This window comes from Heptranchias perlo, chromosome 7 (assembly GCF_035084215.1).
Source record: "Heptranchias perlo isolate sHepPer1 chromosome 7, sHepPer1.hap1, whole genome shotgun sequence".
In the NCBI taxonomy this organism is placed as follows: Eukaryota; Metazoa; Chordata; class Chondrichthyes; order Hexanchiformes; family Hexanchidae; genus Heptranchias; species Heptranchias perlo.
Genome location: NC_090331.1, coordinates 37,800,778 through 37,821,461, shown reverse-complemented (window position 1 = coordinate 37,821,461; position 20,684 = coordinate 37,800,778). Strand labels below are relative to the sequence as shown.

Sequence of the window (20,684 nt, the reverse complement as noted above, 5' to 3'; positions counted from 1 at the left end):
TGGGCAAGATGTGGCAGTAGTGGTGAGAATGATAACATTTAATGTGAATATAACAAAAAACAAATATAAATGGAAAACATGACAGTCTGTCAGACACCCTTGTGCATACCCTTCATGCTCACAAATCCTTGGCCTTTCTCTTCCTACCGCTTCTACGTGGTGCATTCCCTGTGGCTGCAGCGGAGGTAGTGGCAGGTTCCTCATGTTCATGCCCTGACTGATCAGATGCTTTCAGCCTACGCCCTCTGGGTTTTGGAGCCCGTGAGGGCCCCTCCAAAGACTGCTCCATCTGCACCTGTGCAGGGGCAGACTCGGCCACCTGGAGAGGAGGCAGCATTGCGGATACTGGTGAGATGTGGGAGCGCTTTGAGTGGCGTCCCCACTTCCATGTCCCCTTTCGTCATCATCCCTCCCCTGGGTCAGGGCCGCATCACTCCTACCACTCTGCTGGACATCAGTTTGGAGGACGTGCCTTGTAAGGCCAGTGTTAGTGTATCTGTCTGCCTGTTTAAGGCAGCAGAATGTTGTTCACCCTGAGTCCGAACAACCGTTGCCAGGGCCTGAATGGACTCATTTGTGAGCCGTGCTTGAAGCTCAACGGAGGCTGCCATTCTCTCCATCGCAGACATTCCTGCACTTACCTGTGCCGCCATTCCACTAATGCTGGAGTTGGACTCCTCTATCCTCTGCACTATTGTGGAGAGTGTGCATGGCACCTGTTCCAGTACCTCGCAAACGTGCTGTTGTCCCTTGATCATTCTCCTTTTAAAGGGTTCAGCATCTGCGTCCAGCTGAGCAGAGCCCGGTGAGGACTGCGCCCACCTACACGGACTCTCCCAGCTGCCCCTGCCACCAGTGTCTGCTCGTGCTCACTTGTGGGTGGTGACTCGCCAGGTGCCAACCCAACTGACTGACTGCTAGGACTTACTGAGGTGTGAGTATCTGCGCTGGTGGATGGCTCACTATGATGTGACAGTGCACCCGCAGATGACGGGAGCTCCCCTGAGGAATCGCCCTCTGCCATCACTGCGGTCATTGAAGGGCCTGTAAGAGAACAGAAGGCAATATTAAGCATCATCACAGGTGTGTCATGTTACGATGAGCATACTGAGGTGTTCAACATGTCAAGCATTGTTAACATCAATAAATGTTTTGTGTGACGAATGTTAAAGTTGTGTCACCAGACGTTTGTGGAATGCCAGTCTCGGCGTCCCCATCAGACAGGCACTCGAGGGTGCGGCTGATCTCCACTGCCTCCTGCTCCACGTCTGTCTGGCCCCCTCCAGTCCTCGCCCTCTTGCGTGCATTTTGCACTCTCTTCTCCTAGAAGGGGAGAAAGTGCAGACGTGTGAGTGAGTGAGGGTGAAGTGGTCAGCCGATGAATGCATTGCTTTGGGTGAGGCTGACCATGAAAGAGGTGCATCAGAGGGTAAGTATGAGACAGAGACATCACATTGGATGAGGATTGGGGTGAATGGTAGTGGTGGGGTGACTAATGGGGATGTGAGGAAGTGCTCAGGAAGTGCAGGTAAGTTGAGGATGAGCCTTAAGTGAGTGTTTGGAATGATGTGATGGAGTAGTCTTGGCAGTGCAGAATGAGTTTTGTTGGGGCGGTGGGGGGGTTGGGGGGTGGTGATGTGGAACATGGAATGCAGAAGAATCAGTAAGTGTACTCACTTTTGCTGTCCTAGTTAGGTCATTGAAATGCTTCCTGCACTGGACCCAAGTGCAGGAAATATTGCTGCTGCTGGTGACCTCCTCTGCCACTTCGAGTCAGGCCTTCTTGGCGGCAGAGGCAGGGCACTTCCTTCTGTCCGCGGGGTAAAACACTTCCCTCCTCCTCCTCACCCCAACCAGTGGTTGCTGCAGTGAGGCATCATTAAATCTTGGAGCAGCCTTCGCCCTGTGCTGCTCCATTGTGGTTTCTGGGTCTTTGCTCCAGCAAAAGCCTTTGGAGCAATGACCCTTTAAATTGAGCCACTCCAGCTGACAGCCTGTGATGCGGGTATGCAGTCCGCCCACTGTGCAGCTTTCAGACGGCAAACCCGGAAGCCACGTTAAGGGCCACCAATTAACTTGCGATCGCGTGGGAAACGGTAAGATTTTATTATTCGGGTTACCCGCGCGCACATTGACCCCCCCCCGCTGCCATCCCGCCGCCATTTGAAAATCGAGCCCAATGAGCTTCATGGAGCTCTGTAATGTGATAAACGTTTGCACACAACTTCACAGATACAACTGGTGGACTGCTTCACAGAGCTTACATGCACTCTGTATCATGGTAATGTTAGTAAGTGAGTGCGTGAGTAGGGGAAGAAGATATAATAAGAGAAGGCTAATACTAGTCCTAAACTTGGTGGAGGTGCAGTCTTCCCATTCCTTCTATGCTTGTGGTATCCAGAGTCGCCTCCTTGAAGGCGGACAGAGGCCTGAAACTCGGGGACTCTCCTCATGTTCATGTTTACTCCTCCTGCTACGAGCTTACTTGCCCTGCAAATAATGTTGAGACGCTGAAAGTTTGAAGAGCACATACAGTGACATTAAAGTACCCATCTTGAATCCCAGTCTGTGTGAGTAAATGTTTCCCTCCTCCCAGGAGATCACATGGTTTTGGGTGGGGTGGGGGAGTGTATATTGTGTGATACACAAGGTATCAGAATTGTATGGGACAGGCTAGATAGACTAGAGGGTCTTTTCCTGTCCGTCATTGTTCGTAAGTTAACATGCATTATGTAGCTAGGTTTTGTTGGAAGATTTTTTTTCCAATTACTTTGGTGCCAGCCTGGAGGCCTTTGGACCACCAGATACTGCGCTGGCCTGAATCTCGCCTGTTTGGGATGGGCATTGCTGGTTTTATTTAATTGAGGTTCAGGCCTCGAAATGGCTCTGGCCTCTTTGCTCCCGGCATGGCTGAGCATCCATTGTGTTCTGCCATTTGGCCACCTGAAAGTTAAAATCTACTCCATTTTGCCGCCTCTGCAATCATGAAAATTCCACTTCAAAATTAAATAGGAATTTTAGGAAAAAAAATTATTGGCAAAAATATTTTATGATCCACAGATAATTTTACAAAAAACAGAATGTTATTTTTCTAAGAATTTCTGTGCAATCGTAGTATTTCACAGAAACAAAGTTACTGCTGAAAATTCTTGTTACCTAGGTATTCGGACTCAAATGTACTGTTGTCTTCATCAAGTTTTCGAAAGCGACGCAGGACAATAGAATTTGACATTTTCAAGATACTTTTGCTTTCAAAGTGCTAGTGAATTCTGTTGATAGACTGAAAACAATGAAGAACCATTTAAGCACAGGCACAAAGAACATCATGGCTAGAAAACAACTAATATTGAAGAAACTATAAGCAGAAGAATCAAAATAAACAGTTATTGAGTAGGTCTGGATGATCACCGAGGGCTATATTTGTTAATTGTATGATTAATATCAACTAGTGTTAATTGTATTCAGGTGGTGGGTATCAATTGGGGACTCTCTTGTATCCTTTTTATAGGAGAGCTTAACTAGGGTGTGGTGTGTGTGTAAGGGGAATCTCTGTGAATAAAGGCTTGGAAGCTACTAAAGACCAGGCTCTATTATTCTATCTTTCACCACATGAAACAATATTTCCCTCTGAGCAAAAAAAAGAGAAAAATTCCCATAATCTAGAAATTTATGACCCGCTAACCAAATCACAGAAATGTATGGTTTGAAATGTGCGATTTTTGAGAATGTGACTTTGTTACTGCTAACGCAAGAAATAGCAGCCAGTCATAACAAGCAGCGAATTTGATTGAGTTTTTTGAAGGGGTAACCAAGAAGATAGATGAGGGCTGTGCAGTAGACGTGGTCTACATGGACTTCAGCAAAGCATTTGACAAGGTACCGCATGGTAGGTTGTTACATAAGATTAAATCTCATGGGATCCAAGGTGAGGTAGCCAATTGGATACAAAATTGGCTTGACGACAGAAGACAGAGGGTGGTTGTAGAGGGTTGTTTTTCAAACTGGATGCCTGTGTCCAGCGGTGTGCCTCAGGGATCGGTGCTGGGTCCGCTGTTATTTGTTATTTATATTAATGATTTGGATGAGAATTTAGGAGGCATGGTTAGTAAGTTTGCAGATGACACCAAGATTGGTGGCATTGTGGACAGTGAAGAAGGTTATCTAGGATTGCAACGGGATCTTGATAAATTGGGCCAGTGGGCCGATGAATCGCAGATGGAGTTTAATTTAGATAAATGTGAGGTGATGCATTTTGGTAGATCGAATCGGGCCAGGACCTACTCCGTTAATGGTAGGGCGTTGGGGAGAGTTATAGAACAAAGAGATCTGGGAGTACAGATTCATAGCTCCTTGAAAGTGGAGTCACAGGTGGATAGGGTGGTGAAGAAGGCATTCAGCATGCTTGGTTTCATTGGTCAGAACATTGAATGCAGGAGTTGGGATGTCTTGTTGAAGTTGTACAGGGCATTGGTGAGGCCACACTTGGAGTACTGTGTACAGTTCTGGTCACCCTATTATAGAAAGGATATTATTAAACTAGAAAGAGTGCAGAAAAGATTTACTAGGATGCTACCGGGACTTGATGGTTTGACTTACAGGGAGAGGTTAGACAGACTGGGACTTTTTTCCCTGGAGAGTAGGAAGTTAAGGGGTGATCTTATAGAAGTCTATAAAATAATGAGGGGCATAGATAAGGTCGATAGTCAAAATCTTTTCCCAAAGGTAGGGGAGTCTATAATGAGGGGGCATAGATTTAAGGTGAGAGGGGAGAGATACAAAAGGGTCCAGAGGGGCAATTTTTTCACTCAAAGGGTGGTGAGTGTCTGGAACGAGCTGCCAGAGGCAGTAGTAGAGGCGGGTACAATTTTGTCTTTTAAAAAGCATTTGGACAGTTACATGGGTAAGATGGGTATAGAGAGATATGGGCCAAGTGCAGGCAATTGGGACTAGCTTAGTGGTATAAACTGGGCGACATGGACATGTTGGGCCAAAGGGCCTGTTTCCATGTTGTAACTTCTATGATTCTAGCCATTTATCTGTGATAACTCTCAAAAACTTTATTAATCCAACTATGGAGAATACAAAACTTGTGGAGAATGGCATAATGAAATAAGGAAAGTCCAGTTTTCAGTCCAAGTCTGAATGGTAAACATTACAAAGGGCAATTGTTAAGAAATTTTTTGGGTTGGGGGAAACCAGCCCCAAATATGCAAAAGAGGTAACTAGCATAGTAATTTGTTTCAGAAATAGTAGGGCCAATTTTAACTCCCTCTGTACGGAGTAAATAGGGCTGTAGCAGCCTGAAAATGGTATTGGATCACACTTCCCAGTTTACACTTGCTCTCTAGCTGTCACCATCTTTCGTAGGATCCTGAGATGGGTGGCTGAAGCACCCGCCTGTTTCAGGCGAGAGACCAATTGTAATATGCAAACTGGGGTCCTATGAAGATTGCAAAGAGAAATAGCAGGATTAATTATGCCATGATGGGAAGGAGAATGTACTGCAAGGAAGGAATTTCCATGGACCTGTCTCAGCCCCCACTGATCTTATATTTAAATACAGAGCTAGCAAATAATTGGAGGGCATCATGTGTGAACATGAAATAACTTACTAAATAGTAATAGGAGAGCTAAATTTGCTGAGAGTCCTGGAAGGTGTTAGGAGATCAGGGAGTACACAAAACTACTAGTATATACTGTATTAATCATTTACTAATAGACATCCCATGGAGTTGCTCACTGTGTGCCAGAAGATATAAGGGTAGATTTCCTTCCGTCTGGCTCCCAAATAGTGCCCAAATTACTGGTGCAATGCAGAGGAAAATTAGGCACTAATTCTTTACCCCATTCTGGTCCTGAATAGCACTGCCCCAAACTGCTATGGCTTTTCTGATGTTTGTACCTGACTGTGTCTGATGAAGGCCCAGCAATGTAAATTACATGCCAATGGATGCCAAATGGGTCTGCATCTAAATTTCCTCTAATAGACCTAGGTGCAGATCATAGGCAGATTGCCTCCATCACAAAAACTTGGTGCTATTGCTTGCTGAGCTACCATTTAGGTGCTTTCAGGCATAGTGGCTCAGAAGAGGGTCACGTGAATTTTATCAGCAGCTGTCAGGGGAGTTGTGGTTGTTTCTCTTTGTCTCTTCCATGTTGACCTATTCACAATATTGCACTGCCAGTTGGGTTCTACAATCGGAAGGCGATTCACTCTACCAGATTACCGCCCAGGCAGTGAAGATGAAAAATTTACCACTTGATGGGTGGATGTGGAGGTGGCTGGTGTGTGGGGTCTGTCTGTTCTCCTGGGGGTGGGGGGGGGGAGGTTAGAAGCACTAGGGAGAGTTGAGGTTTAAAAGTACTTGCATTTGACCTAGGGTCTAGGAATACTTATAGAGGATGTGGAACTATCTTGCTGAGGGTGGGGGTGGGGGGCGGTAGCAGCTCTCCAGGTCTCAATGACCAGTTTGCAGTTCCTTCCCAGATATCTGTGACCAATGTGTTGTGCCCCTCCGATTTATTATGGTTGGTGTACTTCCATATTGGCCAGTGTGCAGTGCCCCGCCCCCACCCCCATGTTTCTTTACAGTACGAGCCCTGGAAGTGATATTGAGGGATAATTGAGGGATGCCAACATGTTTGATATGACAGAAAATGCTGTGGATGGATAGTTTACCTTCAAAATAGAAAATTTTCTGTTTTTCACCTGGAGAACAGGCCCTTTAGACTTTCTCGCCTGGATTTTTCGATTAGCATTAAAATATAGTCAGTTGGAGATTTCAGACTCTTTAATTATTAGAAGAAAGTGAAGCAATGTTGTGAATAGTTAGATCAAACCATTACCCCAGTCTATGTCACAATTATTGGGTTAACATTGTGTGAGTTAGGAATTTCCAAACATTGAATAATTTTATGAAATATGCCAGACTATTTATGATGGGAAAAACAAAAACATTTATGCAAATGTATAATTCATGTAACCTTTTATCTCTTTATTTCGTTTATTAGTAATGCTGTCATTTCATGCTTTTTAGTTACAGTTTCGAGCTGTTGGATCTCAGCTCCAAAAATCCCAGCTCACTTTGAAGTAATGAGACTGTTTTCTGCTTGTGGTACTGGATAAGTACAAACAAAAAGGAACAAAGGAATTTATACAAAATGAATAGATTTCAGTATCATTAATATTTAAATATTTCCTGACTTCACCAACAACAGCTGTTTTAAAGGGAATTGATTTTGTGAATTCATTTATGGAAGAAAAATACTGTAATCATTTTACATTAATGATGCTGCACTTTATACTTTAGTGTGCTTTTGTTTCCATGCAGCAGAAAAATGAATGGTTTCTGCCAAGAAAGTGATTTCCAAAGACTTCGTAATTATATTTCTTCCACACATTTCAAAGCATTTACAAAACTTACAAAAAATACTGGTTAAGATCTACACATATGGTAACAACAATAATAAATCCTGTTACTATTATTACAATTATCGTGCACTTCAATAATATTGCAGTGCATCAGTATAATAGGTTTACTGTGCAGTCCTATTTAACTTACCTGATTTATTCAATGTAGAAAACAGAGAACACAATCTGCACGGCTACTCGCAGCTATAGTTTGCAGCTCCACTGGTCTGCTCCAATACTTTAGAAAATAGTAACCAATGGTTTCAAGGTTTAAATAATCAAACTCCATCTGCCTAAAGGTGAAGGTAAATGACCTGAAGTTTATTGTATCCAGTGGGTCATTGGCATTTTGCAAGTCCTGCTAGTGGCAAATAATTACAAACATCACATGCAAAATCAATTGGTAATAGAAAAAACTCCAATAATTTAATTTGCTTCTGATGCATCTGTTCACATTCAGTTTTGATATTTTTACAAATATGAACACAAAAAGTAAACATGAATTTTCAATATCTTTCTACACAGGCAATGTGGGTTCAACTTCAGGGTAAACAAATATAATTATGATCACAGATTTTAAATAAAAATAACATTTCATTCAGTATTTAAATACAAGGCAATGTAAGAAAAATAACAGGAGCGACCATGTAAAATTAAGATATATAAATAAGACATTTTCCTGAAGTGTTTGATTCATTTTACTGAAGTTGACCCCTGCTGAAAGAGAATAACATAACTTTAGAAAAGTTAATTATTAACAATTGCAGCGAGAGAAATAGGCCCATATTCGCTTAATTTCTGATTTAGCAACCTGACTGTCAGTGATTATCTTTTTTTGTAGCAAATGTTCAACACATTCATCTCCAACTTTTTCTAATTTAAAACATATCCCCAATGAATGACATACTGCATAATGTATCAGGAATTAGGGAACAGTGGGCCTTCAATAATTGCCTTGGAGGGCTCACTTCCTTCAAGTGGGGCATCTGAAGATAGGTAGCATTGAAATCAAAGACAGACTGCTGGCCAGGATCCCACTGTCCTGCCTCTGTGGTCACCTACTTAGGTCATTGGTGCTTACCATCTACTTAAGGCTACCAGTGATTTATCTGAGGGCAAACCACTATGTACCCAAAAAGCTGGCAAACTCACCCTTATGGCTAAATTCAACTAGTGACATACCACACCTACCCCCATTTTGACACTACACCTATCACCGTTTCCTATTTTTCCTATTTTCATCCAAATTCTTGTCCAGTCTCACATTCTACCTCGATTCCCTTGGATTTCAGTTTTATTAGTAGTCCTAATAAACTTTATCATAGACTGACCAGCCCTGATGTCAGGCCTCCTTTGTTAGTAGATCCCATGTGAGACATTGTTAGAGTCAAAGTCTTCTGAAGCTTTCTATCCATTCCAATTTCTTGTCTGTTACAGTGCTCATGCTGGCTATGAAATTGTAAATGCTTTCCTGATGCTTCAACAAACTTATTTTGAAGGTGAGCCATCTAAACTCTACACCTCCCACCTACCAGAGCAAATGGTGGGATGCATGCACCCAGGGCTTCTGCCTTTGACCCTGCCAAAGTTCATGGTGTCAGGAGAAGTCCCCTGTTTCACATGTGTATAGCAGGTGCCTCTACCACTAGGGGCATATCTAAAGAGCTGCCTGCCACAACAAGTCCGGCATTCTGATGGGGAGTTGCTGGATCTAAAATAATTTTAAAGCATCAATATTTTTCTTCTGGAGTCCAGGCCACATTGCTAGCCTGGATCCTAGATGGAGCCCACTTCTACCATTTTATTACATGCTACGCCTTATCACCCTATGCTGGGTCCCTGTGAATGCTGGGGACATGGGAACTCCTAGCATTGGGAGTCTGCACCCTTAGTGACACCCTCTCCTTCACTGATGGCTTTGTTTGGGGCTCTCACCCCAACAGATCATTCATTCATGCCCCTATTGGTACAGGCACCTGCTATTCACATGTGAAATGAATCTGGGATCTGGCATATTTGGATCCTTGCCTAATCCGTGGCCCTTCCAGTCCCACTGGAGTTATGACAGGAGTGGACCAGAAGGGTCATAGATTTTTGGTCCCTCAATATTATTTTATTATTCACTTTTATAGATGTAGCTATTCTTTTCTTATGTTATTAACAACTGGAGTAGCTAACTGGCCTGACCGAATCTCTTCAGACTGATTCTGAAATTATTGAATAGCTTACGTTCTTAAAAACTCCCCAAACAGTTACCGATGGACTTATAAAGTTATGAAGGACAGCTAAATTCAAAAAGGAGCTTCCAATCATGCACATAACTGAACAGATCACACAGTATATTGGAGTAGAAATTGCTCAGAGCAGCGAACCAAAACTCCATGCCGCTCCATAGATTCATACTAACCCATTAACTTACTGCTGTCTTTTCATAAGAACATAAGAAATAGGAGCAGGAGTAGGCCATAAAGCCCCTCGAGCCTGCTCTGCCATTCAATAAGATCATGGCTGATCTTTGGCCTCAACTCCACTTTCCCGCCCGATTCCCATTCCCCTTGAGTCCAAAATTCTATTGATCTCAGTCTTGAACATATTCAATGACTCAGCATCCACAGCCCTCTGGGGAACAGAATTCCAAAGATTCACAGCCCTCGGAGTGAAGAAATTCCTCCTCCTCTCGGTCTTAAATGGCCGACCCTTTATCCTGAGACTATGCCCCCTAGTTCCAGACTCACCAGCCAGTTAAGCCCCCTTTCTTCTGGCACTTCCTTGAATAGGAAGCGGAGAAGAGCTCAGCATCAGTTCAAGCGAAGCTAGGACCCTTGGAGAAGCGAGAAGATCGATCTCTCCCCTCGACCAATCAGATCACAGCATTTTTGACAAGCTGCGTTCACTGAAACTGCAGGCTTGGTACGTTAAACCAGGAAGTGAAAGGTACAACATTAAAATCAATGTTAAAAAAGGAAAGGGTAAGAAATAATTGAATTAAATAAAAGAGACAGAAGGGAAAAGTAAAAAAAAATTAAAATTCTTAATTTTTAAAAACATTTTTTTAATGACCATTAAAACGATTAAAATAAGGAATAATGAGACTCCACGTTTTTAAAAGTTAATTTTTAGCTTTTTGGCAGTCATTAAGACTAACCGCGTTGTGAAAACTTAATTTACCTGTTTTGGGGCGTAATTAGTTACTTTCCAGCTGGGCAGATAAGCAAGTTTGTACTTTTTAAATGATTTCTCTGATTGTAGCGTGCAATATACCTTTAAATCGAAGCTGTTATGTCACCGGTGAACCAGCAGGAGCAAGTTCCGGATTTCCGCGTTTCACTGCGCATGTGCGAATGCCGGAACTTACTCCTCCATTTCGCCACTAACAACGGTGAGCGCTATTTCGCGAACAATTTCTGCTCCATTATTGTTTGAATTTTTTGGATTGGTTCCTCCCTCAAGCTATCTGCCTGGAGAAAACCACAACATGCAATTGGTTTTCAACTCCTTAAGTATTTTGACTGAATTAAAGGAACCCCTATGTCTAGCTAAAATGAGACAAAAATGCTTAATTTTCTTACAGAGGATTCATCTCATTAGGACACAAAAGATTTCCTAGGTGCCAGGTTTCCCAAGAGTACAGGACATAGTAGATGGCATCCATGTACCTCCTGACAATATGGAGAGGATGCTCTGAAGTGTGAAACATACAATCCTCTTCACATCCACCTCAAGGAAAAGCATGTCCACTTTGCCAGCTATTAAGCAAGGGTTTGGGTACTGCATTAATCCGTCACTTACCCACAGACTCTGTTTCGTGCCTTCACATTGGGTTTCCTTTCATTTTATTTTTGCCTGGATCTTTTTGCCCTTTCGAGCCATGGCAAAAGCTAGCAAATATCCAAAATTAATTTTGAAGCTTCAGAAAGGCTGAAGCAATACTTCCTCCCCATTGCTGCCACTTACCTTTAAGTGTGCACATCTTTTTGAGTTTGAGCAGCCGGACACATTTAATAATTTCCTTTTAGGCCAGCTGCTGATGCAAGGCTAAATGTTTGCGTGGAGCTGATGCTAATTATTCAAATTAGTTGACCTTGCAGTCAACTATTCCTGGCACAGATTTTGCTTGGATGGCAAAATTAGACCTTATATCTTTTGATCCTTTCCCTTTCTAAAACTAAAGGCAATTACTTTTGAATGATTTTGTTTTATTCATTTCAATGGCTTGATTGCCCACTTATTCCACAGGTCTAATATTTTAATTCTGCCTAATCTTCCTCCTTATTCCTAACCTCCCCACTTATAACTTAGGTCCTGTGGGATTCAAACGCTTCAACATAGTGAACAGTTTGTTATCATATAACAGCATGGAGTTCATTGATCATCTGTCAGCAAAAAAGACAAACTGCCCCAGAATACAGCCTCTGCTAAATGAACATCACAGTATAAATGACACAGTATATATGGTGTCAAGGAGTACAGCATTGCTGGAGGCATCCATATCAACACAGGAAAGCTGACATAGTCTACAAAAAGCTAACAACACAAGAATAGTCCTGATTATAAGACTATAATGTGAAAACAAGTTGTTACACAAGTAATAGGCCAGATTTTGCTGTAGCAGAGCATCTAATGGCATCTACCATTAGTTAGACTTGCCTCTACACCTTTCAGCTCAAAAAACTTTTGTCTACAAAGTTGTTGAAAGTGTGAGCTGATAACGGCACAGTAAGGGAAAGAGGGCATCTGGGATCTGAGTGAACAGGACAACCAACAGGGTATCTCCCTAACCAATGAGATTTAAAGATTGGGAAATAGACAGCAGAAGGACTGAGAAGGAGAGTGAATTAAAGGGGGTGAATTCAATGTCAAATCAGATGCAGAAAGAGAAATAAAGAGGAGGAAAGAACGATTGGATTAAGAGAGAGAGAAAAGAGACAGAAAGGAAAAATAAGAAAAAAAAATGTAAACATTTAAAATCTAATGTTTTCAAAAAAATCTCCTAAAACAATTCACAACCTGAAGGAATGAGACTTCACACTTATAATAGTTTATTTTCAGTGCCAAAGACGTTGATTGGCAGTCATTAACACTTATTACGTCGTTTAAAGGGTACTTATGCTTGTAACTACTAGCCCTAAATATCTGCAGTGGGTTTAGTTCATATCTACCGCGCAAGTACAGCAACTTCATAACATTCAATACATATCAATGATGAGGCAGACAGCGAAATGCCGTCCTTGTGAAGTTAACGAAGGAGCGGGGCAACTCAGACATCAACTTTTGGACATTTGCATTTAACCGCATATCTGCCCCTCGCTTGAAGTTGCTGTCCCATTTATGCATAAATAACGGTGAACGCCATTAACCTCACTGTTATTTTGGCAGCAAAATCTGGCCCATTTTAACTTAAACTGGAGGAAAAAGAAATGTAAGTGGATGAAGAGGATGGTGCAAGGGCATACTTCCTCAGAAAAATTTGAATTTTTACATTCAAACTGATGTATTGTGATTAATTTTAAGTACTTTTATGCTTCACAATTGATAAATTTTTAATCTAAACAGTGCAAAAACTAAGTGACATTTAGCTTTTTAACATACCAACTAGACCATTGCCATCCCCAAATTTACCTCAATAGTCACACTACCACATCGGACCTCTTTGCCTCAGTTTATAGAGGCACTCTACTCTCTCTGGACCCGATCCAACTCCCCATTCATTTGCAATAAAAGTCTCTCTTCCTCTAACCCTCCCAGTTCATACTGGCACTTTTTTGAATGTCCATCCTCACTTCAATCTGGCTTTATTCTACCCTCCCCTCAATTCAACCTGGCACGCCTCCTACAACCCAGTTCAAGCTGGTTCTGTTTTTCATTCCTCTTTAGGATTGCCAACCCTCATCAATTGTCTTGGAGTCTCCAGGGCTTAAAGATTAATCTCCCGGCAGAAGAATCATGTGGGCATATGAAATAGGACCATATGTTTGACTGACAGTCAAGAATCATCCAATCAGGTGACGGAGAGTCTGTTTGCTTTCCATTTGGCATGGAAGGTGGTGTGTCGTGAGGATGGATGTGTCGGGCGACCAATGCGAGAGCGTGGGGGTGGGATGGTTGGAGGCGTGAGGTCATATCATGAAGCCTCCCAGAATATGTCCAACCAGAGTTGGCAACCCTACTCCTGATTCAAGCTGGCACCCTTCCCTCCCTTAATTCAAGTTGGAATTCTTACCCTCAGTTCAAGCTGGCACTGTTTGCCCACTCCCAGTTAATTCTCGCACTCTCCCTCCTCAATCCCTCTCTGTTAATGCTTTCTCTTGCTTCCTTCCTCAGCCAGTTGTGCTCCTCCCAGTTTTTCCCCTCATTTCCCACAAAAGCACCGTCCCAGCCATTCTCCCTTCATTCTCTCCTTCATTGATATCCATTTCCTTTTTCTTGTAAGAATATTGGAAACAGGGAAAAATTGACATCTTTTTCTTAATGCTACTAACCATCACGTCCTGCAGGCTGTGCTGAGTGTGTGGCTTATTTTGCTGAATTGTAAACTGTTAACCTTTGACTAGTGACTGATCCTTGTTACTCTCATTGTGAGGCAAGGTAGCTATGTGGTAAAAGAGGAACAATGACCCAAAAAGTGGAACAATAATCCAAAGATAGCAATAAGAACAGGACAACGTCGAGATAGCTAGATGAGTGCAGTCAAACAAACTGGCCTCCTTGAAAAACATGATTGCAAAGGATCTTGTGGTTAGATGAGCAATGTTAAAACAAGCTGACTATCTTGAATTCTTTGAAAAACAACTTTGTTAATCTATAAGGGCCTTATGAATAACAACTGCATATATGGCTTGAGGTTCATGCCAGGAGGGACATGAAAACCCAATGTCTTTTGAGCACGGGGCAGAGGAATCAGTGAAGGCCACCCAGCTGTCAGAAGTACATTAAGCTGTCTGAAGTGACACAGCTGTCAGAAGAATACCTGACGATAAAATGATTACCTCACTGTCGGAAAACTTGAAACGACCATGTCGCCAACTTAATTATGAACTCTGCCAGAGGTCAAGTGGGGTAATATTGTTTTGATCTTTGTTGTCTAATATTTTATACATTTACATGTTTGATTTAACTATTAATAAATAAGACATTTGGGGCTCGATTTTAGCAGGCCTGCGGGTTCCCAGTGGGTGGTCCTCCGGGAGCGTGGAAAACGCGGACGGCTAATTGCGTGCGTCCCCCGCGCGATCGCGGGATAATTGAACTGCTTAAGCCCTGCTTCCGGGTTCTCCGCTCCCCAGCTGCGTGCCGGCGGGCTGCGCATGCGCAGTACCGTCGACGCGATGTAGGAGCTCCACTTAAAGGGGCAGTCTCCCAAAGCCCCTCCTGCTGCAATCAGTAGGCTACAGATGATGGCTCACCCGAGGGGAAAGGCTGCGCCATGTTTTTCAGACCTTGCGCTGCAGCTGATGCTGGAGGGCGTGAGGAGGAGGAGGGACACGCTCTTCCCTGCGGATGGACGCAAGTGCCCTGCCGCCGCCACCAGGAAGGCATGGGCAGAGGTGGCGGCAGAGGTCAGCAGCAGGGCCAACACCCCAAGGACATGGGAGCAGTGCCGCAAGCGCTTCAATGACCTCACTGGGTCCGGCAAGGTGAGTACACCAACGCACCCTCCCACAACCCGTCCCCACCATCACGCCAAACAGATCACAACCCCTCCTGCAGAGCTACCACAGCGCTCCCGCAGCAATCCTCACAGCCACTCACTCACCATCCTCGCCGTGCCCGCAAGTACCCACCGTCCCTGTCCCCACCCGAACACTACCACACACCCCAATCCCTATGCAATGGGATGGGTATGTGGCACACGCATCCTCCCATCCATCTGCCCCACGCTCAACCCACCCACACCGATGCTCGATGAATCTCACTATGCAAGACGCACCCACTCACACATCTGTGTTTTGCCTTGACAGGAGAAGAGAATCAAGAACAACAGGGAAAGGGCACGCACCGGAGGTGGGCCGCCGCACGTGGTAGACCTCACAGACGCAGAGGTGGAGGCGCTCGACCTCGCCCGCACGCCACATTGCCTGTCGGTCGCTGATGGCGAGTCTGTCGCTGCAGAAACGGCCGGTAAGGGAAAGCTGACACTCAACACCCATGATCGCGAGTGACCGTATCATCACCTGCCATCAGGCGCACCGTAACGTTGGTGCACATGCCTCATGGTGCCCTCTGTTCTCTTGCAGGGCCGTCTGCGAGCGCTGCGATTGAGGAGGGCGATTCCTCAGAGGACATGGCGGTCTCTGAGGGTGCATCGTCACATCTGAGCCAACCATCCACCAGCGCAGAGACACGCACCTCGGTGGGTCCCCCTCGCCAACTAGTTGGGGTAGCACTTGGTGATTCACCGCGCACGAGTGAGCATGAGCAGACCCTGGTGGCAGGGGCAGCCGCGGAGGGACCATGTCGGTGGGAGCACTCATCTCCAGGCTCTGCTCAGCCGGACCCAGATGCTGAACCCAGGGGGCCACCAGTGAAAAGGAGAGCCGTCGAGGGGCACCAGCTAATTGCTGAGGTACTGGGAGAGGTGCCGCGCGCATTGTCCACAATTGCGCAGGCGATGGAGGAGTCCAACTCCTGCATGAGGGCATTGGTGGCGCAGGTACAGGAGGGTACCGGCGACACAGTGTCGCGGGTAGGTGCGGGAGTGTCTGCGTTGGAGGACAGGCTGGCCTCCCTCGAGCGTCACGCACAGCTCCACATCGAGTCCGTGCATGCCCTGACAACGTCTGTACGGATTCAGGGTGAGCAACATTCCGCCGCCATAAACAGGCTGACGGATACACTAGGGGTGGCCTTGCAAGGCCTCACACATGCCATCCAAACTGCCATCCAGCAGGGTGGAAGGGGTGATGTGGGCCGAGGCCACGAGAGGGATGATGGTGACCGGGGACATGGAAGCGGGGACTCTTCTCAAGGCGCCCCCACGTCCCACCCGTTGCCCCCCTCTCAACCAGTACCCGCAATGGTGCCTCCTTTCCAGGTGGCCGAGTCTGCCCCTGCCCCGGTGCAGGAGGAGCAGTCTGTGGAGGTGCCCTCACGGGCACCGAAACCCAGGGGCCGTCCGCCCAAAGCATCTACCCGGTCAGGGCGAGAACAGGAGCAACCTGCCACTACCTCTGCTGGAGCCACAGGGGTAGCACCACGTAGGGGTACCCGCTAAAGAAATCCAAAGGCGTTATAAGCACAAAGGGAATGCACCAGGGTGTCTATTAATTTGCACACTTTTTGTTTATATTATCTCACATTCCACATATTAAATACTATATTCTCACCACTCCTGCCACCTCTCGTTCATTCTTCCGCGGCCTGTGCAATAGGTGCGTTCCGTGCAGCCCATCATGTCGGCGAACACCTGCTGCCGCCCATTGGGCACACTGCTGTGGGTGCAGGAGTACTGGCAACAGTCTTCAGTGGAGGGGGCTGGTATGGCCGCTCGCATGTGCAGGTGAGGAGATGCGAGCGCCTCGCACTGTCTGACTCTAGGAGAACCGTTGACGTATGAGTGCCTCCCTGGCCCGGCGAGCATCCCGGTGAGTCGTGGTTCGGCGCATGGGTCGTCCACCATCCTCTGGCGCGTCCGCGTCCTCCTCCTCCTCCTCCTCCTCCTCCTCATCGCCGTCCTCAATGTGGGTGGCGGGTGTGGATTGGGCCTCCTCCAGCGGCACCCCTCTCTGTAGTGCCATGTTATGCAGGGCACAGCAGACAACTATGATTCGTCCCACTCTGAATGGTGTGTATTGGAGCGCTCCCCCAGAACGATCAAGGCACCTGAAGCGCATCTTGAGCAGCCCTATGGTCTGCTCAATTGTAGACCTGGTAGCAGTGTAGCTGTCATTGTACCGACGCTCCGGCTCGGTGATGGGGTTCCTCAGAGGCGTCATGAGCCACGTGTGTAGGGGATACCCCTTGTTGCCGAGAAGCCAGCCGTTGCCGGCGTTGGGTGCCTGGAGGATGGGCGGGACGGTGGACTCCCTGAGGACGAAGGCATCGTGTCAGCTGCCGGGGTATCTGGCGCACACGTGTAGGAATCTCTGGCGGTGGTCACAGATGAGCTGGGCGTTCATGGAGTGATACCCCTTCCTGTTGATGAACAGCCCTGGCTCATGCGGAGGTGCCCGTATTGCGATGTGGGTGCAGTCGATTACACCATGTACCCGTGGGAAGCCAGCCATGGCATGGAATCCAACCGCCCTCTCCATCTGGCTGCGCTCGTCCATGGCGAAGTTGATGTAGTGCGAGGCCCTGCGGAACAACCCATCGGTGACCTGCCTTATGCACTTGTGTGCAGACAACTGACAGACCCCGGTGATGTCCCCGGTGGCACCCTGGAAGGATCCGGAGGCGAAGAAGTTGAGGGCGGTGGTGACTTTGATGGCGACAGGTAAGAAGATGCTGCTTGGTCCATCAGGGAGCAGCTCGTCGTTAAGGAGGCTGCAGATGTCGGCGACTACCTGGCGATTGACTCTGAGCCGACGTATGCACTGCTCCTCGGAGAGGTCCATGAAGCTGAGCCTCGGTCTGTACACCCTGTGCGGAGGGTAGTGCCTCCTGCGACGCATCTCTCTCTGCGGTTGCCCTCCCTCCTGCTGTGCAGGTGGGTGTGCCACAGCACCGTGTTGGGGGGCTCCTCGTCTCCGAGGCGGACAGCATGGACTGCGAGGCTGTTGGGGCTGGTCATGCTGTTCGTCCTCCGAGGATGTCAATGCACTACCCATCTGGCAGGTGTTGGTCTGAGGGGTTGTGCAGGGTAGGTAGGTGGTTCCTTGCACTGGGGCTGCGGTTTCACGTCGGTCTGTCCTCTGGCTTGGCGGGGGGTGGTGGAGGGCAGGGGTTGCCCTACGTGACGCGGTGGCCTCCTGCGTGGGTGAGGGCTCTCCCACCCGCTGTGGAGTGCACCTTGGCAGCTGCCACAGGCTGCTGGCTGGAACACGACCGGTTGAAGGGAGACTGTTTCCCCCAGTGTGTGAAACACACTGTGTTGAAGCTAAAATCCCACACTTCCTGTTTTGACAGCTGATTCAGCTCATTTAATGACCTCAACAAGCAAGGTAAGTACACTCAAGTGGAACCCCGCTGGCTTTAATTGCCTGCGGGATTCCCACCAGCGGGGTCTGCGCACGCAGCCCCGCACATCAGCGCGGCACCCGGAAGTTGTCGGGATCTCGGCGCGATCCGGTCACGTGACTGGATATCGGGATTTTCGGGGCCCCCCCGCTGGAAACCCACAGGAAACCCGACGGTAAAATCGAGCCCTTGGTGTCACGTCCAAATCTGTTACACCTCTTACCTTTCCCTTTCATTGACGTCCATTTCTCTTTCTCCTACATCTCTATTCATTCTACCCCTTCATTATCATCCATTTCCTCCCTTCTCCCTCCCTTGAGCACCATTCCTTTCTGAATGCCGCTGCTAATGAAAGCAATTCCAGACACTGCATACTGTTCTTGTAAGAATTCCCCCACTGTAGGCAAGGCCAGAATTACTTCCATTAGCAAGGAGGCTCTGATTGAAGAAGTGCTGAGGGGAGAGGGGCCCAGTCAGTGCTGATTTTGTCAGCAAATACTAACATACAGAGCAGATCCCAGAATGCTGATTTCAGCAAGAAATGGAGGTGTTTTTTTGGATAAAATGTTGAACTGAGGTGACCCCTGTCTTCAGGTGGTGCTATTCAAAGAAAGAGCAAGGAATTCTCCCTTAGTCTTGACCATCATTACTCCCTCAATCAACATAAAAAAACAAATTAAAGAAAGAACAGATCAAGTGGCCATTCATCTCATTGCTGTTTGTGGGACATTGTTGTTCCAGAGTCACTGCCTACATAACAGCAGCCACTGCACTTCAAAAATAAATAATGAGACAGATTGATGGTATGAAACTCCCCAAAAAGATGCAAGTATTCATGTATTTATTATAATTTAAATGCTATAAGGGATGATTCCACAATTGGTGCTCCCAGCATGGAGTGGTGCTCGCTGATTGTGCAGATCAGGAAATTGCAGTTGCGCAGTCCAATTTATTCCATCCATTAAATTTAACAGATAGAACATCATCGGCCGTAGAGTCATGATTCCCGATCTATGCTCCCTGCCAGTACCACTCCCCGTTGTGAGCACGGATTGTGAAATCACCCCTATAATCTCACTTTGGGGTTCAGATGATGGTTATAAACTGTGAGCACAAATGTTAATTACTGTTTTCTGCCTTGTAATCATTCCCATTGTTCTCTGTTTAACTACTGGAGCTGTTTATACTGTGTTGGTGATAGGCAGGTGATACCTGTTATCTCTGGCCTGTTGTTTTATTCTCAGAACTTTGAACAAAGTTTATGGAACACTCCTGTTAGGCTCTACACAAAATGCAATGTCCCAAGGTCTATTGCCTATTTCATTCCTTGACTATCTTTCTAGCTGTGTTTGTCAAGTACAAGCTAAATTTCTATAAACAATAAGGTCAGAGTCCTTACGGGCATACCTGTTCGAAAAACAACAGGTCTGCAACTTTTAAATGCTTCGTGATTATGCAAAAGGTTCCCAATGTAAACTGTTTGCATCAGTTTATCAAGCTTTACTATACTATATAACAGTAGTACAGTATTTATACCTTCATACTGTCAGGGCCCTGTACTTTTATGTTCAGTTATAATGGGAATCCTCAGAATCTCTATCTACTCTCTCTTTTCAGAACAACATAGCCTCCTTCTTTGTCACCAAATTCAGATGGAGTGCTGGACACAACTGTTAAAAAGACAGTTTATTAGGACAAAGGAAAGCAGGTTATCTGCAGTCAGAGCAGCATAAGTCAAAGTCAATATATTACTTCCTTCTGCAAGCAATCTGAACAACACACGTAAGTAAGTAGGCTTGAATCAGCTGTGTTCACTCCATTTAGAACTAAGCAAACTAACGTAAATCAAATAAATACTTCTATTTCGATACACAGTACATTCTTACTTACTGGCAAGAGTATTACTTTTTTTCTCAGGCTAGACATTACTGAACCTAATGGTGACATATGTTTTGGCTGGAAACTATAGGCTAGAAATTACTGTTGCTGATATTAGTGGGTGATTGCTTGACACATTCATATGACATTTGTTTGCTATGTTAATGGAAAATCAACCCATTTAAGGCAAATGAGTTAATGCTGCATTAAAATAGAAGGCAGAGAAAAGTCATAAGAATGCATTGAATGCTTATCTACTAATATTGCCCACAGTAATTTC

The 20,684-nt window shown here is 45.8% G+C and overlaps 1 protein-coding gene across 1 annotated transcript in view; it reads right to left on the bottom strand.

Annotated features, from left to right (window-relative positions):
- The window catches only part of LOC137323628 (bile salt export pump-like), a 57,016-nt gene extending 53,772 nt beyond the window's left edge, over window positions 1-3,244 (bottom strand). The window contains exon 1 of the mRNA XM_067987332.1: window positions 3,157-3,244. Coding sequence (XP_067843433.1) covers window positions 3,157-3,232 — 76 coding nt within the window. The 5' untranslated portion in view covers window positions 3,233-3,244. The remainder of the gene's footprint in view (window positions 1-3,156) is intronic.
- Between the last annotated feature and the right edge of the window lie 17,440 nt (window positions 3,245-20,684).